Source organism: Suncus etruscus, chromosome 15 (assembly GCF_024139225.1).
Source record: "Suncus etruscus isolate mSunEtr1 chromosome 15, mSunEtr1.pri.cur, whole genome shotgun sequence".
Taxonomy (NCBI): Eukaryota; Metazoa; Chordata; class Mammalia; order Eulipotyphla; family Soricidae; genus Suncus; species Suncus etruscus.
Window position 1 is genome coordinate 90,482,339 of NC_064862.1, and position 18,887 is coordinate 90,501,225.

General features: G+C 58.4%; 1 protein-coding gene across 4 annotated transcripts; it reads right to left on the bottom strand.

Moving 5' to 3' along the window:
- Window positions 1-1,374: 1,374 nt before the first annotated feature.
- ELAVL3 (ELAV like RNA binding protein 3) lies at window positions 1,375-18,887 on the bottom strand. 4 transcript variants are annotated; one of them, XR_007503109.1, is made up of 8 exons: window positions 18,744-18,887; window positions 9,895-10,114; window positions 9,342-9,445; window positions 6,727-6,880; window positions 6,084-6,309; window positions 4,501-4,539; window positions 2,906-3,412; window positions 1,375-1,491 (listed from the first exon to the last, which is right to left on the bottom strand). XR_007503109.1 is itself a non-coding variant. In XM_049788554.1 (7 exons), exons 1-7 carry the CDS (start codon window positions 18,750-18,752, stop codon window positions 3,061-3,063), a joined length of 1,083 nt encoding a protein of 360 aa, XP_049644511.1. In that variant the 5' UTR covers window positions 18,753-18,887; the 3' UTR covers window positions 2,321-3,060. The 4 variants fall into 4 exon arrangements, 3 of the variants coding, with proteins under 3 accessions (XP_049644511.1, XP_049644509.1, XP_049644510.1); XM_049788554.1 differs by lacking the exon at window positions 1,375-1,491 and having other exon boundaries at window positions 2,321-3,391; XM_049788552.1 differs by lacking the exon at window positions 1,375-1,491 and having other exon boundaries at window positions 2,321-3,412.

Sequence of the window (18,887 nt, forward strand, 5' to 3'; positions counted from 1 at the left end):
GGGGAGTTTTTTTGTCTTTTTTTTTTTTTTTTTTTTAACAGTTCTTCATCACATCCACCATGGAGTCTCATGATTGGAACCTTCTGAGTAGATAACAGGATGAAGGGAGGGCGGAGGGGCTAAACCCCCTCCCCATGGGCCTGCCCCCCTTCCCCAGAGTTGCTAGAGGACCCCAGGCCCCTCCTCCGGGGACTGGGCTGAGCCGAGCGAGCTCTGTGTTCTGGGGGGGGAAAAAGTCCCCTCCCAGTCTTGTGGTGGCAGGGGCCGAGGCCTCCATTGTGGGGGGGCCCGGGGGAGAGGGACGCCTCTCCAGGGTCCCCCAGGGTGGGGACAAACCCAGCCCTTATTGCTCACAGACGCCTCCGGCACGGGGGTCCCCGCGCGGAGGACGGGAGAAAGCCCCAGGAGACAGCAGAGGGGGTGGGGGGCCTGCCCTGTTGGAGGGGGTCGGTCAGGGAAATTGGGAGGACTTAAAAACCACAAGAATAAATAGGTTCATGTATCAAGAACAAGCTAGGGTCTTCACCAGCTAAGGACTGAAAAAATTCTCAAGACGAGCAAAAACAAAAATAATAAGGATTTTCGTGGACACCCCTGGCCGGACACACCACTGCCATGTGGGAGGGGGTGGCATCCCAAAGAATGGGACCCCCCATCCCCGGGCCCAGGGGGCCACTCAGCTACCAGTACGGTTATTAATAATTATTATTACTTGAATAATTCCACTTCCCCTTTGATAAATAAATTAGGCATAACCACGTCTCGGCAAAAAACAAAGAAACGGAGAACGCGGCGGTCCCTGGAACAAGCCAACTGGATGAGAGAAACAATATACACAGATAGATGCCTTTCCAAGGCGACAGGAGAATAAATAGTTAACAGAGCAATAAGTTAAAACTACAAGAAGCTAAATTCGGCAAAAAAGTACAAGAAAGTTAACTGGTGCCAGTTTATATCTGGATTTTTTTCTTTCTTTTTTTTTAAATCTCTTCTGTGTGTTTTTATTTTCTTCTCTTTTTTATATTTTTTTTTTGTCATTTTTTTCTCTTGTGATTTTTTTTGTCACTTTTTTTGATTTTTTTTTTTTCTCTTTTTTGTTCCTTGCAGCAGAAACCCCACGAACAACACTGGGAGGGCGGGGGAGAGAGAGCTGAGCCGCGGCGGGCGGGCGAGACCACGCGCTGGGACACCAGAGGGGTTGGCAACTAAAGCTGAAAATCGGGGAGTTGTTCTTCTCATTGGGGTGGGGAGGGGACCCGCTGCGGGGGAGACTGGGGGGCTAGGGGCGGGGGGCTTGTGGGGACAGCTCCCCCCCGTGGGGCTCCGGCCTGGGGCTTCTGTTGGGATCTGTGTGGAAACCACGGGAATCAGCAAAATGATGACAATGACGACAACGACGACGAAACAGAAGCCTGGGTGGGGGGCCGGGGCTCGGGCGGGGGGCTGCGTCCACGGCCCTCACTCGTGTGGCAAGACGGAAAACCCAACAAACTGAAAGAGGAGGGGCACAAGTGGAGGGGAAGGGAGTGTGGGGCCCCTGGGCTGCGGGGGAGTTGGGGGCCAGCCACCCCCTAGGCCTCACGGCAACCGGGGACTCGGGCCCAGGGGAGGGTCAACTCCAGGGGCAGGGGAGCCTTTGGCCTCAAGTGTTGGGGCGCGGGGAGGGCTGCCGCCAACCCACCGTGACGCCAAAGTGGAACGAGGTATCGTGTGTCTGGATGGACGCTGTGTGCTCGCCTCCTGCCCTCACCGGCAGCAGGGGGACTGACCGGACCAGGCGACCTGGGCGCCCCAACCAAGACCCACCCCAGCAGGGGCGGGGGTGACCTCGCTGGAGGAAGCCAGATGGGGCCGTGGTCACCTCTTACCTGGGCCTGAGGGAAGCTATAGGCATGTCGCAGTGTCTCTGGGGTGACCTGGCTGTGTCCCTGGCCCGGGTGGCTGGCTGCCTACCTGCCTGCATTTGGCTGTCCAAACCCCACCTTGGCCTAGTGCAGGTGCACAAAGGCGCATGCCCGGGGCACACAGGTTTGGGCACACCTGCGAGCGCCCCGCCCACTTAAAGGACACGCCCACTAAAGACACACCTACCCAGGACTAACCCCCACAGGACCACGCCCACCACTCTGCAGCCTGTCTGTGCGCCTCTGACTTTGGCACCCCCAAGTCCTAAAAGCGTCCCTCCAGGTGCCTGGGGGTGTCTGAGTGTGTCTGTGTGCGCACGCGCGTGCACCCCGGCCTGGTGCGCTGGTGGACCCCAGCCCAGGGGCCCTGCTCCGTGTTCCTGCCCCAGTTGGTAAACATAGCCTGCCAAAATATTTTCTTTTTTTTGTCTTTTTTTTCAAGTTCAAGAATCCCCAGTAAAAATTCTCCACGAGGTCTTTTTTTTTCCCTTTTTACAAAAATAGAGTTTTTCTGCCCCTCCCACCCCCCTTTTTTTTCCCATTTTGTTTCTGTTTCAGCCCCTCCTAGCTGCACCCCCTCTCCTCTTCCTCCAAGGAAGGGCTCTGGCGGGAGTGGGGTCCCCCACCTTCCCCCCTCACGATTTGCTTTTTTTTTGGGGATTGTTAAACCTGTCTTCCCCCTCCCCTTCAAGATCACCTTTATGGTATGGGGGGAGGCCTGTGCCACAGGGATCCTGAAAGGGTGCCTCCCCGTGCCGCACCCCCCAACCATGCCCGCAGAGGGTGGTCGAGGGTAGGATAGAGGGGAGTGGGGGGGGTCCCTGCTCTTTCTCTTTAGCTGAAAAAAGAAACAAAAACCATCGCCATGAACAAAACCAAGAGGAGAGAGAGTACCACACCTAGGCTGTGGGGGGTGGGGAGAGCAGGAGCCTGGGGTGGGGGGACCCCAGACCCCCTGCCCCATTCCCTGCAGACCCCGGCCCCCCTCCCCCAGTGCTCACCCTAAGGCTTCCGCCAGGCTGTGGGGGGGTGCCCTGGGGCCGTCCGGGGTCCGCCCTGCGCCAAGCCACCGCTGCCTCTCTCTTGCGTGCGCTCTCTCTCTCTCTCTCTGTCTCTCTCTGTGTCTCTCTCTGCTGCCCGGGGAGGGGTGGGCGGCTCAGGCCTTCTGCTGTTTGCTGGTCTTGAACGACACTTGCAGCACGCGCTCACCCAGGCGGTAGCCATTGAGGCTAGCAATGGCCATGGCCGCTTCCTCGTAGTTGGTCATGGTGACGAAGCCGAAGCCCTTGCACTTGTTGGTGGTGAAGTCGCGGATGACCTTGACGTTGGTCACGGCCCCAAAGGGCCCGAACAGCTGCCACAGCACGCTCTCGTCGGCCTCCGGGGACAGGTTGTAGACGAAGATGCACCAGCCGGCGCCCGCTGCGCCCCCCGATAGGCCCACGCCCGCCAGGCCGCTCATGCCGTCGATGGCGATGGGCGAGAACCTGGCAATGAGCGACAGGGGACTACTTTGGGGGTCACCGCGGGCTCTGCCCTGACACCCCTTGCGTGCCCCCCACCTCACCTACAGCCTGCAACCCCCAGGTTCTCGCCGCACACAGGCTGCCCCAGCTCTGCCCAGACTTGGGTGTGGTTTGGTTTGGTTTGGGGTCCACACTGAGGAATGCTCAGGGCTTCCTCCTGGCCAGACTTGGAGGGTGGGGTGGGAAGACACTGCAGTGCTGGGAATCTAACCTGGGTAGAGAGCAGGTACAGCAAGAGACATTATCTCCTGGCTTCATTCTCTGGCCTTGCACCTTGACCTTTGACCCTCCTTGACCTCAACTCCTAAAACTTGAGCCCCCATCCTGGGAACCTGGTTGGTGCTGACTGGGCTAGCGGTTAGGTCCCTGCACCACTCTCAACCAGGGTGCTCATAGCTGACTCCCTAAAGGTCCAGCCGCTTTTCTTTCCCCACTCTGCTCTGCTCCAATTTCAGAGTCCCCCTTGGCTTAGGTCTGAACCTTAAAGGTTCCACCTCCACAACTTTCTCTGGTTTGGGCGGAGAGGGGCCCCACAGCCAGAATGTGAAGTCAGGTGACCCCAAGAGCAATAGGTTGGGGCTCCTCCCAGCACATTGCTGGGCCCCAAAGTCCTGGACCATAGCTGACTTTGGGGAGGCAATATGAAGAGCGAAAGACCACAGAGGAGGAGGGGCCACAGTCACGGTCACAGTGATTATTAGCTCTGCCTCCCTCCCCACTTTCCCTCCCTCCTTCACAGCCCTGATCACTCCTGGATGGCCCTGCTTAAGGACCCAGGAGTGCTGCCTGCAGGAAGCCCTCCTGGTCTGCCTCTGGCTCTCGCCCTTTGAGTCATGGGACCAGCTTCTGCCCTCTTTTGTCCCTTCCTTTCTTGGCGAAAGGAGTCAGACTGGGGCTCATCCATATGAGGCAAATGCTGAGCTAGCACCCCAGCCCTTCACCCTGGCACGCCCCTATCTCTCATGCCGGTTCTGGCCAGGGTCACACAGGTCTCAGCAGGCCAACCTAGGGAGCAAGTGTGTGTATGGGAGGGTCAGAGGCCAGGGACAACAGGGAGGGGGCACTATTACCTCTTGACTCCGTAAGCCATGTTGAGCAAGTTGTCCAGCCTGCAGGGGAGAAAGGGCCAGTCAGTGGGGGCCCCTGGACACACTCCCCATGGCCGCCAAGCAGGCCTGGTCTGCCCTGCCCCCGCCCAGCCGGCCCCAGCGCCAGTCCCAGTCCCACCCCCACCCACCCGCCCGCCTGCCTGGCTGGACACCGCCTGGCACGGAAACTCCGGTCACTCTGCACCCGCCTCCGGCCTTCCACTGCATCCTCATCCCTGCCATCCCCATCCCCTTCTGGAGGGGTCCCCACTCGCCTGTCCCCACACCATGGGGTGGACCCCATCCCCTAGGTCATAGTCCTTTAGCCTGCTTTCCAAGTGGGAAGCAAGATTCCTATGGGATCTGCTTGGTCCTAGAAGGACCAAGAAGGACCCAGATTTTTTTTTTCTTCTTTTTTGTTTTTGGGCCACACCTGGCAGTGTTTAGGCTCTGCGCTCAGAAATCACTCCTGGCAGGCTCGGGGACCTATAATTGAACCCGGGTTCGTCCTGGGTTGGCCACGTGCAAGGCAAACTTGCTGTGTTATTGCTCCACCCAAGGACCCAGATTTCTTTCTTCCTTCCTTCCTTCTTTCTTTCTTTCTTTCTTTCTTTCTTTCTTTCTTTCTTTCTTTCTTTCTTTCTTTCTTTCTTTCTTTCCTTCCTTCCTTCCTTCCTTCCTTCCTTCCTTCCTTCCTTCCTTTCTTTCTTTCTTTCTTTCTTTCTTTCTTTCTTTCTTTCTTTCTTTCTCTCTCTTTCTTCCTTTCCTTCTCTCTCTCTCTCTCTCTCTCTCTCTCTCTCTCTCTCTCTCTCTCTCTCTCTCTCTCTCTCTTTCTGTCACACCCAACGGCACTTAGGGGTTACTCCTGGCTCTATGCTCAGAAATCGCTCCTGGCAGGCTCGGGGGACCATATGGATGCCAAGGATTCAAACCACCGTCCTTTTGCATGCAAGGCAAACGCCTTACCTCCATGCTATCTCTCTGGCCCCGGACCCAGATTTCTAAACTGTGAGGAGAGGGGGACCCATCTATCCTGGCCAGTCAGGGTCCTTTTTATTTCCTGTGTCTTTTTATTTCTAGGTTTGGGGGCTACACCTAGAAGTGATCAGGATATTACAAATGGTGCTGGGAATTCAGACCCTTTGGTCCTTGATCCATCCCAGCCCTGCCTGACTGACGTCAGGACCTGGAATGAATGTCTACATGTCAGGGTCACCACCCTTTTATAGGGCTGCGTACAAGACAAGTGACGGACCCGTGATCTCTCCACACACCTCCCAATTCCTCCCTCCTCCCCGGTCATGCTTATTTTTAAATGAGGACAAGCCAGTTTCCACGTGGATGGGGAGACTGAAGCACAACAGCCACTGGGTCCAAGTCACAAACCCAAAGCTGGATCCGATAGAACCAGAAAATTGGGGCCATCAGTAAAACCACCGGCTGGGGGACCCAGCTCCCCCAGGACACATCCAGCCCCCTCAAAACATCCAGCACCTGCTGCCTCCAAGAGTCGGCCTGACCAGGGGTGATGGGGGATCGTTCGGGGCAGGAGTAAGGGGCCTCACCGGAAGCGTTGCGTCTGGTGGTGTAGGGGCCCTGCAAAACGCCGGGCCGACGACTGGTAGAGGTGGGTGAGCAGGGCCTGGCCCGTCTTCTGGCTGGGGTTGTTGGCGAACTTGACCGTGATGGGCTCGGCCGCGCCCAGCGGCTTCTGCCCGTTCAGTCCCTTGATGGCCTCCTCGGCCTCGATCCTCTTGTCGAAGCGGATGAAACCCACGCCCCGGGAGACACCTGCCAGGGTGGGAGGGAGGAGGTGAGGACCCTGCGCCCCACCCCGAAGCCCCCCAAGTCGCGGCTCACCCTGCTGGCTCCAGATTTGGGTTTATACCTCCCCTTTATTTTGGGGGGAAGCCGGTTTCCCAGGGATGAGAGAAGAACCACACACACCTGCTGGGGCAGTGCTGGGAACCAAACTCACCTTCGGCTCCTCGTTTGACCACGCCCCAAACACACCCAGGCCAGCCCTATGGCCACGCCCCTTCCATGCAAGTGGCCTGAGCATGGCCTCACCTCTTGCAATGGGACCACTTCGCCTGGCCACGCCCTTCCAGCTCACGTGACCCAGTCTGTCCCGCCCTTTCGCTCCTTACATGCTTGGCCCGCCTCTTTGGCCACGCCCCCGGCCCTGCCTCCCTTTGGCTGCCTGACCTGTGACCTGGTCCACCAGGATGCGGGATGTGATGATGCGGCCATACTGGGAGAACAGCTGCTCCATCTCCTTCTGACTCATGGTCTTGGGGAGGCCGCTGACGTAGAGGTTGGCATCCCGGATGGACGCCGAGCTGGGCCTGGCATAGGACACCTGGAGACGGCGGGAGCGCCATTTCTCAGATGTGGAGGTCGAGGCACCCTCCAGCCCCGTCAAGAGGCCTTTTCTGTACCCCCCCCACCATCCTCCACCCGGGGAACTCAGATGGACGCTATGGGTGAGGTCAGGGTGGCTGCTATGGGTCTCTGTGGGTCTCACCTGGTGCCATCACCCCTTTGGGGGACGTAACTTGGCACCTTGCTTGAGCATTTCTAGCCAACGCCAGCTGAACCCAGAAAACTCTGGCCCCACCTCAGCTGCCTCCACGTGGCCACACTGCAGAGCCACACAGCCCGCACTGTGGAGAGGGGTGACTCCCCATCGATGATTTTGAGGGCTCAGACTCCCAGATTTGCAATCACACCAGCTCTTTCATATTCGCACGCGATCCCCCTCCCTCTCAAGCTGCTCCCCACTTCCAGGCCCACCCCCTGCAACTCAGCTCAGCCTTAGGTGACTCTGCCCCCTCCCCCGTGGCCGTTGTTCTCCCCACGACGGCTAGAGGGCGCCCGTGAGGACCGTGCTGGACCACTCAGCATCTCAGCATCCCCAGCCACCCACTTGCTTCCGGCCGGAAGGGCGCCGTGCCTCCAGTTCCCCCAACACAGGGGCTGGCTCCAGTCAGTACCCCAGGTCCCGCTCCTGCTTTCTCCAGCTCTGGGGTGGGTTGAGATCTCCTTGGGAGCTGATGCCTCCTGCACCCCAGCCCCGTGCCCCCCCCCCCTGCATCCTCCCTTTGCTTGTGAATGACACACGTTTCCCGTCCTGTCATCCCCAGGCTCCAGGCCAACAATGGAGTCCGCAGTGGTTTCAAAAAATGCTGGGCGTGTCTAGATTTATTCCCCCAGACAGTGGTGAGTATTGTCAGGGGGAAAGAAAAGTCCATTTACACGGCGGCGGCCGGCCGGGGTTCTTGTGACCACATCTTATTGTGTGTTTATCTCTCAGCCTGATGTGTGGGGACCTGGGGTTGGCCTGCCGGAGGGAGGGATGATCGCCAACTCCACCTCGACCTCTAGTCAGTTGGGGAGCACTTTTTGTAGATATCACTGACACTAACACGTTTAAAAAAGAGATTGAGGGGCTGGCGAGCTAGGACAGCAAATAATTCGATAGCCTTATAACATGGCCAACCAGAATTTGTACCTCCGCATCCCACAGGGTCCCTGGAACCCTGCAGAATTGGTTCCTGAGTGCAGAGCCAGGAATAGTCCTTGAGCACCACAGGTGTGGCACACAAGACAAAACAAAACAAAAATGTTGATTGAGGGGGCAGATAAGGCACTTGCCTTGCATGCAGCTGACCAGATTTGATTCCTGACATTCCAAATGATCCCAAGTCTGCCAGGAGTGGCCGGCCCCTCAGTAGAGAGCCTTAAGTAACTCCTGAACACAGCTGGATGTGTCCTCTCCCTCAAAAAACCCAAATAAATAAAAATCACGGTGAGCGGCTAGTGTTGGCATATGCATGCTTCCGACTATGAGCTGTAACTGGGGGGGGGGGGGAAATCAGGCTGTAACTGTAAATGGGGGGGCAGTCTGGCCTAAGTGGGCAGAAGCACAAACAGGGACTTCTGGATTTTCCTACACCCAGCCCCTTCCCACCCTTCCACATCAGGAAGGGGCCTGGCAGGATAGGATGTGGGCAGAGAAGGGTGTGTGTGGTCAGACCATACCCCAGTCTCCAGCACATGTACACCCGGGAATCCTGAACCTCTGCAGCTGGGGTCCCAGAAGCCAGGGGAACCCCCCTCTCTGTTAGTGTCACACCAGTGCAGCCCTGGTCTGGTCACCGCCACAGCCATTGCCTCAGGCACTCAAGTTCACACACATGATCACAGGAACCCAAGGGCGCCCCGAGGGGCCAGGGAGGTACCCATCCTAGCACCATCTGTGCCCCCCCAAGCTGTCATCCCATCCCCACCTCAGCCAGAAAGAGGAAGCGACCTCAGTTCCCAGGTCGATCTGGGGGCCAGATGGGAAACTCCTTGTCCCCCCACCCCCACCCTCCCTCGGGGTTCCAGGAGCAGATTTGCGGGGCGGAGTCCTGACACCCCCAGGCAAACCTAGTGAGGGACGTTTCCATGGCGATGCCCCCTCTTGGGACAGGCGGTTTTGCTGGGGCCCAGCTGCAGCGGGGGAGGGGCGGCCCTTGGGGGAGAGGCTGGTGGGGTCTCCCCTTCCCCCCTAATTAGGTTCCAGATGGCAGATGGGCCGCCCCTCCCCCAGTTCCCCCGGACAAAGGCGGTGAGGGGGCCATTGTGCACAGGGAGGTGGTGTTCCCGGAGTCCCCCCAATGGTGAGAACTGAGGTTCCCAGAGGCAGGACTAGGCTCCCATCAGTGGGCCACAGCTAGAAGGCTCTGAGGGTGGGCATCCTTGGCCACAACTGGTTTTGGGGGGGAGTGTCATGTTGCTTGTTTTGGGGGGGCCATGGGAGGCCATCCTGCCCTCACCTTGATGGTCTTGGTCTGCAGTTTGAGGCCGTTAAGGGTGTTGATGGCTTTGTCCGCGTCATTGGGATCAGAATAATTAACGAAGCCGTACCCCAGACTCTGACCTGGGGACCGCAGGAAACCAAGAAGAGTCAGGCCTGCCGCCATATCCCCCCAAGCCTCCCCAATTTTTTTTTTTTTTTTTAGGGGGGGGTCACACCCGGCAGTGCTCTGTGCTCAGAAATCGCCCCTGGCAGGCACAGGGGACCATATAGAATGCTGGGATTTTTGAACCACCATCCTTCTGGTTGTAAGGCAAATGCCCTACCTCCATGCTATCTCTCAGGCCCCGCCTCCCTATTTTTTGCCTTCCACGAGCCGCCTACCCCAGGGATGGAGAACTGGGGCCACACATAACCCATCACCCCAAGGGGTGCTCACCACATACCCAAATCTGTCTCCCACTGCTGCACCTCCGCAGGTCCCTCAGGGGCGCCCCCCTTGCTGGCTGCATCTTCCCCCACCCCACCCCTGGGTACCACCCCCCACTGCACCTCACCCCCAGAGCAACCACCTGTGATCTTGTCCCGAACCAATTTGCAGGACTCGATGTCCCCAATGCTGCCGAAAAGACTCTTGAACTCGTCCTGGGTCATGTTCTGGGGCAAGTAGTTGACGATCAGGTTGGTTTTGCTGTCGTCCGTGGCGCCGTTGGTGCCCAGGAGCGGCCCGTTGGGCAGGGCCGGGCCTGCCGGACCCCCCGCAACCTGAGACTCCATGGCCCCGAGTATCTGCTGGAGACACAGGCCACCCCCACTCACAGCCCGGCCCGTGCAGGACGAGGGGCGCTATAGCTCCTTCCATCCAGCACACACCCCCTCCCAGGCCCCAGCACCCCCAATATGGCGCATCGCAGGGGGTATGGGGGGCAAAACACTTTACTGCCCTCAAGGTTTCCCAAAGCGCGCCCGCTGCCCCATAGTCGCACCCCTGTGTGACTGCTCCCAGTTTCTCGATGACTCTTTTTTGGTTTTTGGAATATGCCTGGCAATGCTCAAGGCTTCTTTCAGGCTCTGTGCTCAAGAATTATTCCTGGCAATGCTCCAAGGGACCCTATGATTCCCCTGATCATAGATCCCTGTGATCTGGAGCCAGAGATCGAACCTGGGTTGGTTTTGTGCGAGGCAAATGCCCTCCCTCCCTGCTGTGCTATTCCTTCAGCCCCATTTTATGTTTTTGCCTTTGCTCTCATGCAGGGGTCGAAGGTGGGGTCCCTGCTCTCCTGTCAGGCACTCTCCTGCCACACAAACCCTTTCTTTGCTGGGGCTCCGAGCCTCCTTCCTGATAACTTCCTGGTGGGCCCAGGCTCCTGTCCTGGCATTACCAGGCCAAGCTGTTAAGAGGTGGGATGTGAGGGCTCAAGGATTTGTTGCTGCTGGGGCTCTGTGATATTGGGGACCCTTAGAGGGTCATCTTGGGGCGCTCAAGGGCCATGCAGTACAGGGAATCCGATATATGCATGGCAGAGGGATAGCGCAGCAGTAGGGCATTTGCCTTGCAAGCAGCCGACCCAGGACGAACCTGGGTTTGATTCCCAGCATTCGATATGGTCCCCTGAGCATGTCAGGAGCAATTTCTGAGTGCAGAGCCTGGAGGAACCCTGAGCACTGCCTGGTGTGGCCCAAAAAACCAGATATACTCTTGGTGTGTGCCTTAATCCCCATACTATCTTCCTGACTCGTGTTGAAAATTTTTGGAGGTCACACAGGATTGAGCTCAGGGGCTGTTCCCAGCTTCTGCTTAGGACTCACCTCTGGTTGTACCTAGAGGACCACATGAGGTTCTGAGGATATATTTCTGTTTGTTTTGTTTTATTTTGATTTGTGGGCCACACCGGGAAATACTCAGGGGTTACTCCTGACAGCTCTAGGGAGACTCTATGGGATGTTGGGATCGAACCTGGGTTGGCCATATGCAAGGTGAGTGCCCTCCCCGTTGTACTATCTCTCCCAGTTCATGAGTTTATACTTTTTCCCTTCCTTCATATAGTGCTGAGAACAGGTGTTTTTTTCTTTGGGGGTTGGAAAACCACACCCACCAGTACTCAGAGGTTACTCCTGGCTCTGTGCTCAGAAATCATTCCTGAAGGACTCTGGGGACACTCTGGGATGCTGGGGATCAAACCTGGGTCAGCTGCTTGCAAGGCAAAAGCCCTACCCTCTGTGCTATTGCTTTGGTCCCTCAAAGTCAGATTTTGTGCATGCAAAGAAAGAAACACGCCCAGGGCCAGGATCACCTGGGGATGGACCAGAGTGGAACTAGCTCCAGAGATGGAGAAGCCTGTGGTACCCACAGAACAAGTCATCGGTGCCCCCGGGGAGCGGGCACAAACGAATCTCAAGGCCAAGTTCCAAGTGGACGCTGACCACGCCTCCCTCCTCTGGATCGCCCCCTACAGGGAAGAAGGGGTAGTGCAGCGGGGGAGGGAGGCTTTAGCTTTGATCTTTTTTTTTTTTTTTTTTTTTGGGTTTTTGGGCCACACCCGGTAATGCTCAGGTGTTACTCCTGGCTATGCGCTCAGAAGTTGCTCCTGGCTTGGGGGACCATATGGGACGCCGGGGGAACGAACCACGGTCTGTCCAAGGATAGCGCAGGCAAGGCAGGCACCTTACCTCTAGGCCACCGCCCAGCCCCAGCTTTGATCTTTTTTGTTTTGTTTTGTTTTGTGTCACACTGGGCAGCGCTAAGGGGTTACTCCTGGCTCTGTGCTCAGAACTTGCTCCTGGCAGGCTCGGGGGACCATATGGGATGCCGGGATTCGAAGCACCATCCTTCTGCATGCAAGGCAAAGGCCCTATCTCCATGCTATCTCTCCGGCCCCATAGCTCTGATCTTTTTTGCAGAAATGCAAGGACAGGGGTAACTCGAGTATGGAGCTAGGAGTGAGCCCAGTGCACAAAGCAGGGTGTGAGCTTGCAGCACAGATCAGGAATGAGCCCTGAGCACAAAGCCAGGAGTGAGCCTGCAGCACTGCCAGGAGTGGCCTTCCAAACCCCCAGCATGGAAAACATGCTCCTCAGCTCCTTGCCTTTTTCTTTCTTTTCTTTGTTGTTGTTTTGTGAGTTTGGGGGCCACACCCAGCAGGTGCTCTGGGCTTACTCCTGGCTCTGCGCTCAGGGATCACTCCTGGCAGGGCTCAGGGGACCGAAGGCGGTGCTTGGGATCTAACGCCAGTTCTAGCCTTCCGGTTTCTCTTCTTCCCCAGCCTGTCTCTGGAACAGCTACCACGAAGAGCACTTTCATTTTGTTGGGTGGCGTTTTGTCTTACTTCATTCTTTGGGGACCATACCCAGTAGTGCTCAGGGCTCTCACCAGTCAAAAGCCTTCCCTGTGTTTCTATCTCTCAGGCCGTATCTGGGTTTTCAATTCCCAACACCCCTGTCTGGTTTCCTGAGCACTGTGGGAAGCAACTCCTGGGCACTAAGCTGGCAGTAGCCCCCATCAATATAAAAAAAGAAGCATTCAGGGCAGGAGAGATGGTACAGTGGGGAGGGTGCTTACCTTGCCCAGGTTTGATTTCCGGTTTGATCCCATTAGGTTCCTCCCCCAAGCAATGCTAAAAGTGTGCCCCAAATGCAGAGCCAGGAGTAAGTTCTGAGCACTGCCAGGTATGGCCCTAAAACTAAAACAAACAAAAACTATCTGGGGGTGCTGGATATCTGGTGCATAGTGGGGAGGGTACTTGCCTTGTACACACCTGACCTGGGTTCAATCCCTGGCATTTCATAAGGTCCTTGAGCCCTGCCCAGCGTGATCCCTGAGCACAGAGCCAGGAGGAAGCCCTGAGCACCCTCAGATATGGGACCCAAAACAAGACAAAACAAACACTATTACCTGGGGGAGGTTACAGAGACAGTCCAGGAGTTATGGACTGTTGGCGTCTTATGCCCGTGACCCAGGCCAACTCTCTGGCACCATGTGGTCCCCTGAGCACTGTAAGTTTGGCCCTGGAGACCCCTGAACCCTGCTGGAGTGGTCCCAAGTGGGCTGTGACCTCACCAGGCCTGGCAGTGCCCTAAGGTGGGACCCCAGCCCTGAACGCTGTTCCTGTGGGTCTCAGTGGGCTCAAAATCCTTGGGAGTGGCCCCAGGTCCACCTGAGCCCTGCAAAGAAGGCTCTTGCCCTGAAGCCATGCCAGAGAGCTGGGCTGGGCTGGTGGCTCATGGAAAATTCCTGCCCTGCAAGCCTGAGGCCCTGCGCCCCATCCCTGGGGCTACCAACAAATCCCTGAACCAGAGGGATGTAGAAGAGGTCAGGCACTTACTTGCCTTGCACTGGGCCAGCCCTCAGTTGCACCCTGGAACCAAAGGGGCTGCCCCAGGGCACCCAGAATGATCTCTGAACATCCCCCACTCAACATCCAGTGCTAGAACCCAGTTTTTAAATTCTTACTTCTTTGCTTTTGGGCCACACCCTGAAGTGCTCGGGCTGACTCCTGGCTCTGCACTCAGGGATCACTACTGGTGAGGCTCGATGGGGGGTTGGGGCTCTAGGATGCACAAGGATTAAAACCGGGTTGGCTACGTGCAAGGCAAGCAGCCTCCTCGCTGTACTGTCACATTGGCCCCTGGACTTCATTCTTGTTTCTCTCCTCTCTCTAATCTGTATGTTGAAACTCAAACACTATGGTGATGGGAGTGGAGGTGTGTGTGTGTGTGTGTGTGTGTGTGTGTGTGTGTGTGTGTGTGTGTGTGTGTGTCTGTCTATCTGTCTGTCTGTCTGTCTGTCTTTGAGAGATAATTTGGTCCCGAAACTCTGTCTGTCTGTCTGTCTGTCTGTCTTTGAGAGATAATTTGGTCCCGAAACTCTCGCCCTCCTGCCTGGAGAAGAAGGGGGTAGGGAGTGAGCTTTTTTTTCCTCTCTCCTACAAGGATCCGGATCCAGCAAAAAAGCAAATGACCATGTGTAAAGCAGGCCGCAAGGGCTCCAGAAAGGGACCGAAGCTGCCAGTCCCTTCCCCGTGGATTTCCCACCTGCAGACCTGTGAGAAATAGGGCTATTTCTGCACCTGAGAGAGGACAGCAGGGGGCGGAGGGGGTGCAGAGCCTTGAGTAACCCCTGAGCCTCGCCAGGTGTGGCCCAAAGCACCAAAATTAAATAAATTAATAAAGAACTATGAGACTGTGAGAAATAGACATCTGTGGTTTTGGTGGGTACATTGAGGGCACACCTGGCAGTACTGGGGGGGGGGCTGTTGTAGGTGAGGTGCTCAGGGGACCATGTGGGGCTGGCCTCAGACTTCTGAGCCAGCTCCCTGCCTTGTGTCAGCAGTTTATATATTTTGGGGAGAGCAGCCTGAGCTGACCCTGACACCAAACCAGGACACCTGGGTGGGTGCAGAGATGCCTGAAATATTTTTGTTTGCTGTTTTCTTTTTTTGGCAGGGGGAGGACCCAAATTCAGTGATGCTCAGGGATCACTTCTGGTGATGGTACTCACAAGACCCTAGACGGTGCTGGGGATCAAACCCGGGTTGGCCAGCGCCTAATTCACTGTGCTATCTCTCTCCAGCCTGTTTGTTTGTTTTTGTTTTTAATTGCTATGGGGGCCACATCTGGAGGTGCAGGGACCCAAAGAGGCTTGGAGCCAGCAGGAGTCAGAAATAGCATTTCTCAGGGGACATGCAATGCCTAGAGTCCAACTCAAAACCTACTACTACTAGGCATTCTTTTATGTATTTTTTTGTGGGGGCATACCCGTTTGACGTTCAGGGGTTACTCCTGGCTATGTGCTCAGAAATCGCCCCTGGCTTGGGAGACCATATGGGACACCCGTCCTAGGCTAGCGCTTGCAAGGCAGATGCCTTACCTCTAGTGTCACCTCTCTGGTCTGGCATGCTTTTATTTTTGAGGGGAAATGTCATACCCCTGAGGATCAGGGGTTACTCCTAGATCTGCGCCCAGGAATCACTCCTGATGGTGCTGGGTATTGATATGGGATGCCGGAGAACAAACCTAGGTTGGCTTCGTGCAAGGCAAATGCATTAGCCACCATGCTGTCTTTCCAGATCCCAATGAGGCATTCCTTAACATGTGAGGGATATCTCTGGCCCTTCTCTTAAATTCATTGTTCTGTTTTGTTTTGGGGCCACAACTGGCAATGCTCAGGGCTCACCTGGCTCTGAGCTCAGAAATCACTCCTGGAGGTGCTTGGGGGATGAAGGGGATCGAACTTAGGTCAGCCTGCCTGCAAGGCAAGCGCCCTCCCCACTGTCCTATCACTCCAGTCCCCTCTCCCAAATTCTTGTGCTTATGTATATTCATGTGTTATGTGGAGATGTGTGTGTGTGTGTGTGTGTGTGTGTGTGTGTGTGTGTGTGTGTGTGTGTGTGTGTGTGTAAAGGAGCCCAGTCTGGGGACGCCATTTCTCCAGCCCTCCCTCAAATCTCTCCCTCCCCGATGTCATGGCCCCTTTCAGATTCAAAAGAGAGGAAAGGAAGTTTCTTTCATTTCTCTGGATGTAGGGCTATAAAATGCATCAGGCTAAAGGAGGGAGAGACCTACAGTTCAGGCTGGCTGGAGGGGCCAGGCTGCAGAGCGCCTCGTCTTCACGGAAAGGCCCTAAGCACAAACTCCACAGATCCACACCCTCTCTCCATACACAGTCATGTCCCTCCCCCGGCTCATGCTCCAGTGCTCACAGGGCCTCTGTCCCCGGATCACTAACTGGCCGCCTCCCCAAAAGAAGAAAAGTGAGTTCTGAAGGCCCCTTGGGGAACTGGCTGCTCCTGCCTGCCCAGGCGCCTGAAAGTCAGCATCTCAGCTGCTCCTGCTTTCTGTTTTGGAGGAACAGTCCAGCTCTCCCCCCACATTGGAGCCTCTGGGATGGGTCGGGTCCCCAGGGGTCAAAGAAATATCGCCTCCTTCCCTTTTCTCCCCAGAGATGACCCGGAGTCAGAGTGACTGGGGCGGTGGTGGCAGAGAACTATATTCCAGAACCCTTGGGGGCCCCTGGGGTTACTGACTTCCCTCATCTCCACCCCTCAAGCTGTCCTGGATGAGGAGGAGCCCAGGAGGTGACTGGGGGATCCCAGTGGGGGCCGGAGGACTCGCCTACTAACCGCACCTCCAGCGACTCCCTCCCATCTGTGCCTCGGCTTAGGGGATCAGGGTAGCTTTCCCCGCAGTGCCTGAGCCAGCTCAGCCGCTAATGGGGATGAGATTAGGCAGCAAAGGTGCGGGGAGAAGGAAGGAAGGGGGGACCCTGTCCCCTGCAATGAACTGCCGGCCACTCCCCAGCCAGTCCTGGAGTCGCTGGCTCTCAGCTCTGTCTCTCTGGCCTCTCCCTCCCACCCTCCCCCCTCTCACTCTCGCTGGCTCCCTCTCTTCCTGGCTCTCTGCTTTCTCTCAATCTCTCTCTTCTCTCCATCTTTCTCTCCCTGTTCCCCTCTCCTCTGCATTCCTCTTTCTCCACTCTGCTTGTGCACACACATCTGACCTCTGACTTGAAGATGCAGGAGGTCACTTGCTATGTCTCATCGTGTGCGGGGACCCCTCCCAGCTCCCAGCTGTGCCCCCCTTCAGGTCCCACGGACAGACACTGGGTGACAATAGGGCATTGAATGGCTCTGCTGGGAAAGGCAGGGCCAGCACGTGGTGCCCGCAGAAACCTGCATGTCTGGGCCGCGCATCCACCCGGACGCCCCTCAGCCAGGGCTCTGCCTTCCTTAGGGGGGCTCTGCCTGAGTGTGGAGGAGCTGGGGTGGGGATCAGGTCTGGGAGGGCGTCCAGGCCCGGGGTGGGGGTAGGGGGTGACCTCTGGCCACGCCCTCTCCCCTTTGTGCTCTGTCCGGATTCTGATTCCCTTCTCCCAGGAGGGGCGCAGCCTGGCAGCACCCCACCGCCCTGGGGATGGGGGAGTCCTGCAGGGGGTCCAGAGAGGGTGAGGAGCCGGCCTGAAGTCCACCAGCAGCCTAGAGCCAGGGGTGGCCTTGGGGCCTGGGCTTTGGGCACAGAACCAGATGGGTGGGATCCCGACAGCGACACACAGGCACATAGTCCTGGGGGAGCCGGGGAGCCGGGGAGGCCGGGGCGCCGGGACCAGACAAAGGACGGGAGGCTGCAGCGGCGGAGGGGAGCGGGGTGGGCCTGCGGGGGGCGGGGTGGAGCCGGGCGTGGCCACGGGGCGGCCACGCCCAGACCACGCCCACTCGACCAAGGGCAACGGGCAGACGGGGCGTGTCCTCGAGGGGCGTGGCCAAACAGGGCGGGTATAGAAAGGCGGGTGGGCGTGGTCTGTTGGTTTTGGGGCGTGGCCTGGCCGGGCGTGGCCGGGCGTGGCCTTGCGCTCGGCGCTGACCAGCTCGGGGGCTGCTGAACCCACCAAGCGGGAGGGCGGGCGATGGGGCGATGGGGCGCGGGGCGCGGCGGGCGGGCGTGTTCAAGGTCACCCCGCGGCCCAGATCCCCGACTGGGCCCCGGGGTGGCGGTGTCTCGGAGCGGGATTGTGGAGGGGGGCACCCTGTCCCCGCCCAGACTCTGACCCATCCGTCTCCCGGCGGGGGATGCGCGGCTCCCGGGAGTGGGGGGACCCCGCACCGCACCCCCGAAGGCCGGGACCTTCCCCCTGGCCGCCCCCTTACCTCCTCCTCCTCCTCGGGCTCCGCGATCCCTCCTCTGCCCTCCCCTCCCCCGCCCCAGCCCAGCCGAGCCGAGCCTCGGCGGCGCCCGCTGGAGGCTCTCGCTCGCTCGTCGCTCTCTCTCTCTCTCTCTCCTTCTCCCTCTCCCTCTCCCTCTCCGGCCCGCCCGCGAAGAAACGCCGAGAAACAAAGGGACGCGGCGGCGGCGGCGGGCCCGCGGGGCCTCTGGGCGCGCCCCCTCCTCTCCTCCCTTCTCCTCTCCCCTCCCCGCTTGCCGCAAGGTCGCCGGGCTCGAGGACGGAGACGCCCCGCATCCCGGGCTCCCTTCCCTTCCCTTCCCTTGCCTTCCCCGCCCGTGCCGCCCCCAACACCCTCGGGGGCTCTCTCGGGGTGGGGTCACCGACCCAGCATCAGACCGCGGGGCCCCGGGCCAGGCGGCCCCCGACCGAGGACGGAGGGAGGGAGGAGGAAGAAGCCCGACCCTCCCCCACCGGCCTGCCATCTGGGGGGACCCTCCCTCCCCTTCCTTCCCCTCCCCCCGGGGCCCCCCAGGGCGCCCCCCCGAACCCCGATCGGCGCCCCAAAGGGCTCCCCAGGCGCCCGGGCGCGGCCCCGCCCGCCCCGAGCCCGGTCCTACCCCCCCACCGGCCGGGCCTAGCGAGGCCTGGTCCTACCCCCCCACGCCGCCGCCGCCGCCGCCGCATCCGCATCTCCGCGGAGCCCGGCGCAGAGGCTGGCTGTGCACCCCGGCCTGGCGAGCGGCGGGCGGACGGGGAAATACCTACAGTGACCATTCTCGGGCGGCCGGCGGGGCGCGGTCCGTGCTGCGGCGGGCGAGTCCTCGGGCGGGGCGCGTGCGGGCTCTGCACCCTCTCCCTCACTCCTCACTCCGCGGTGGGCGATCGATGCCCCGGCGGAGGCGAAGGCGA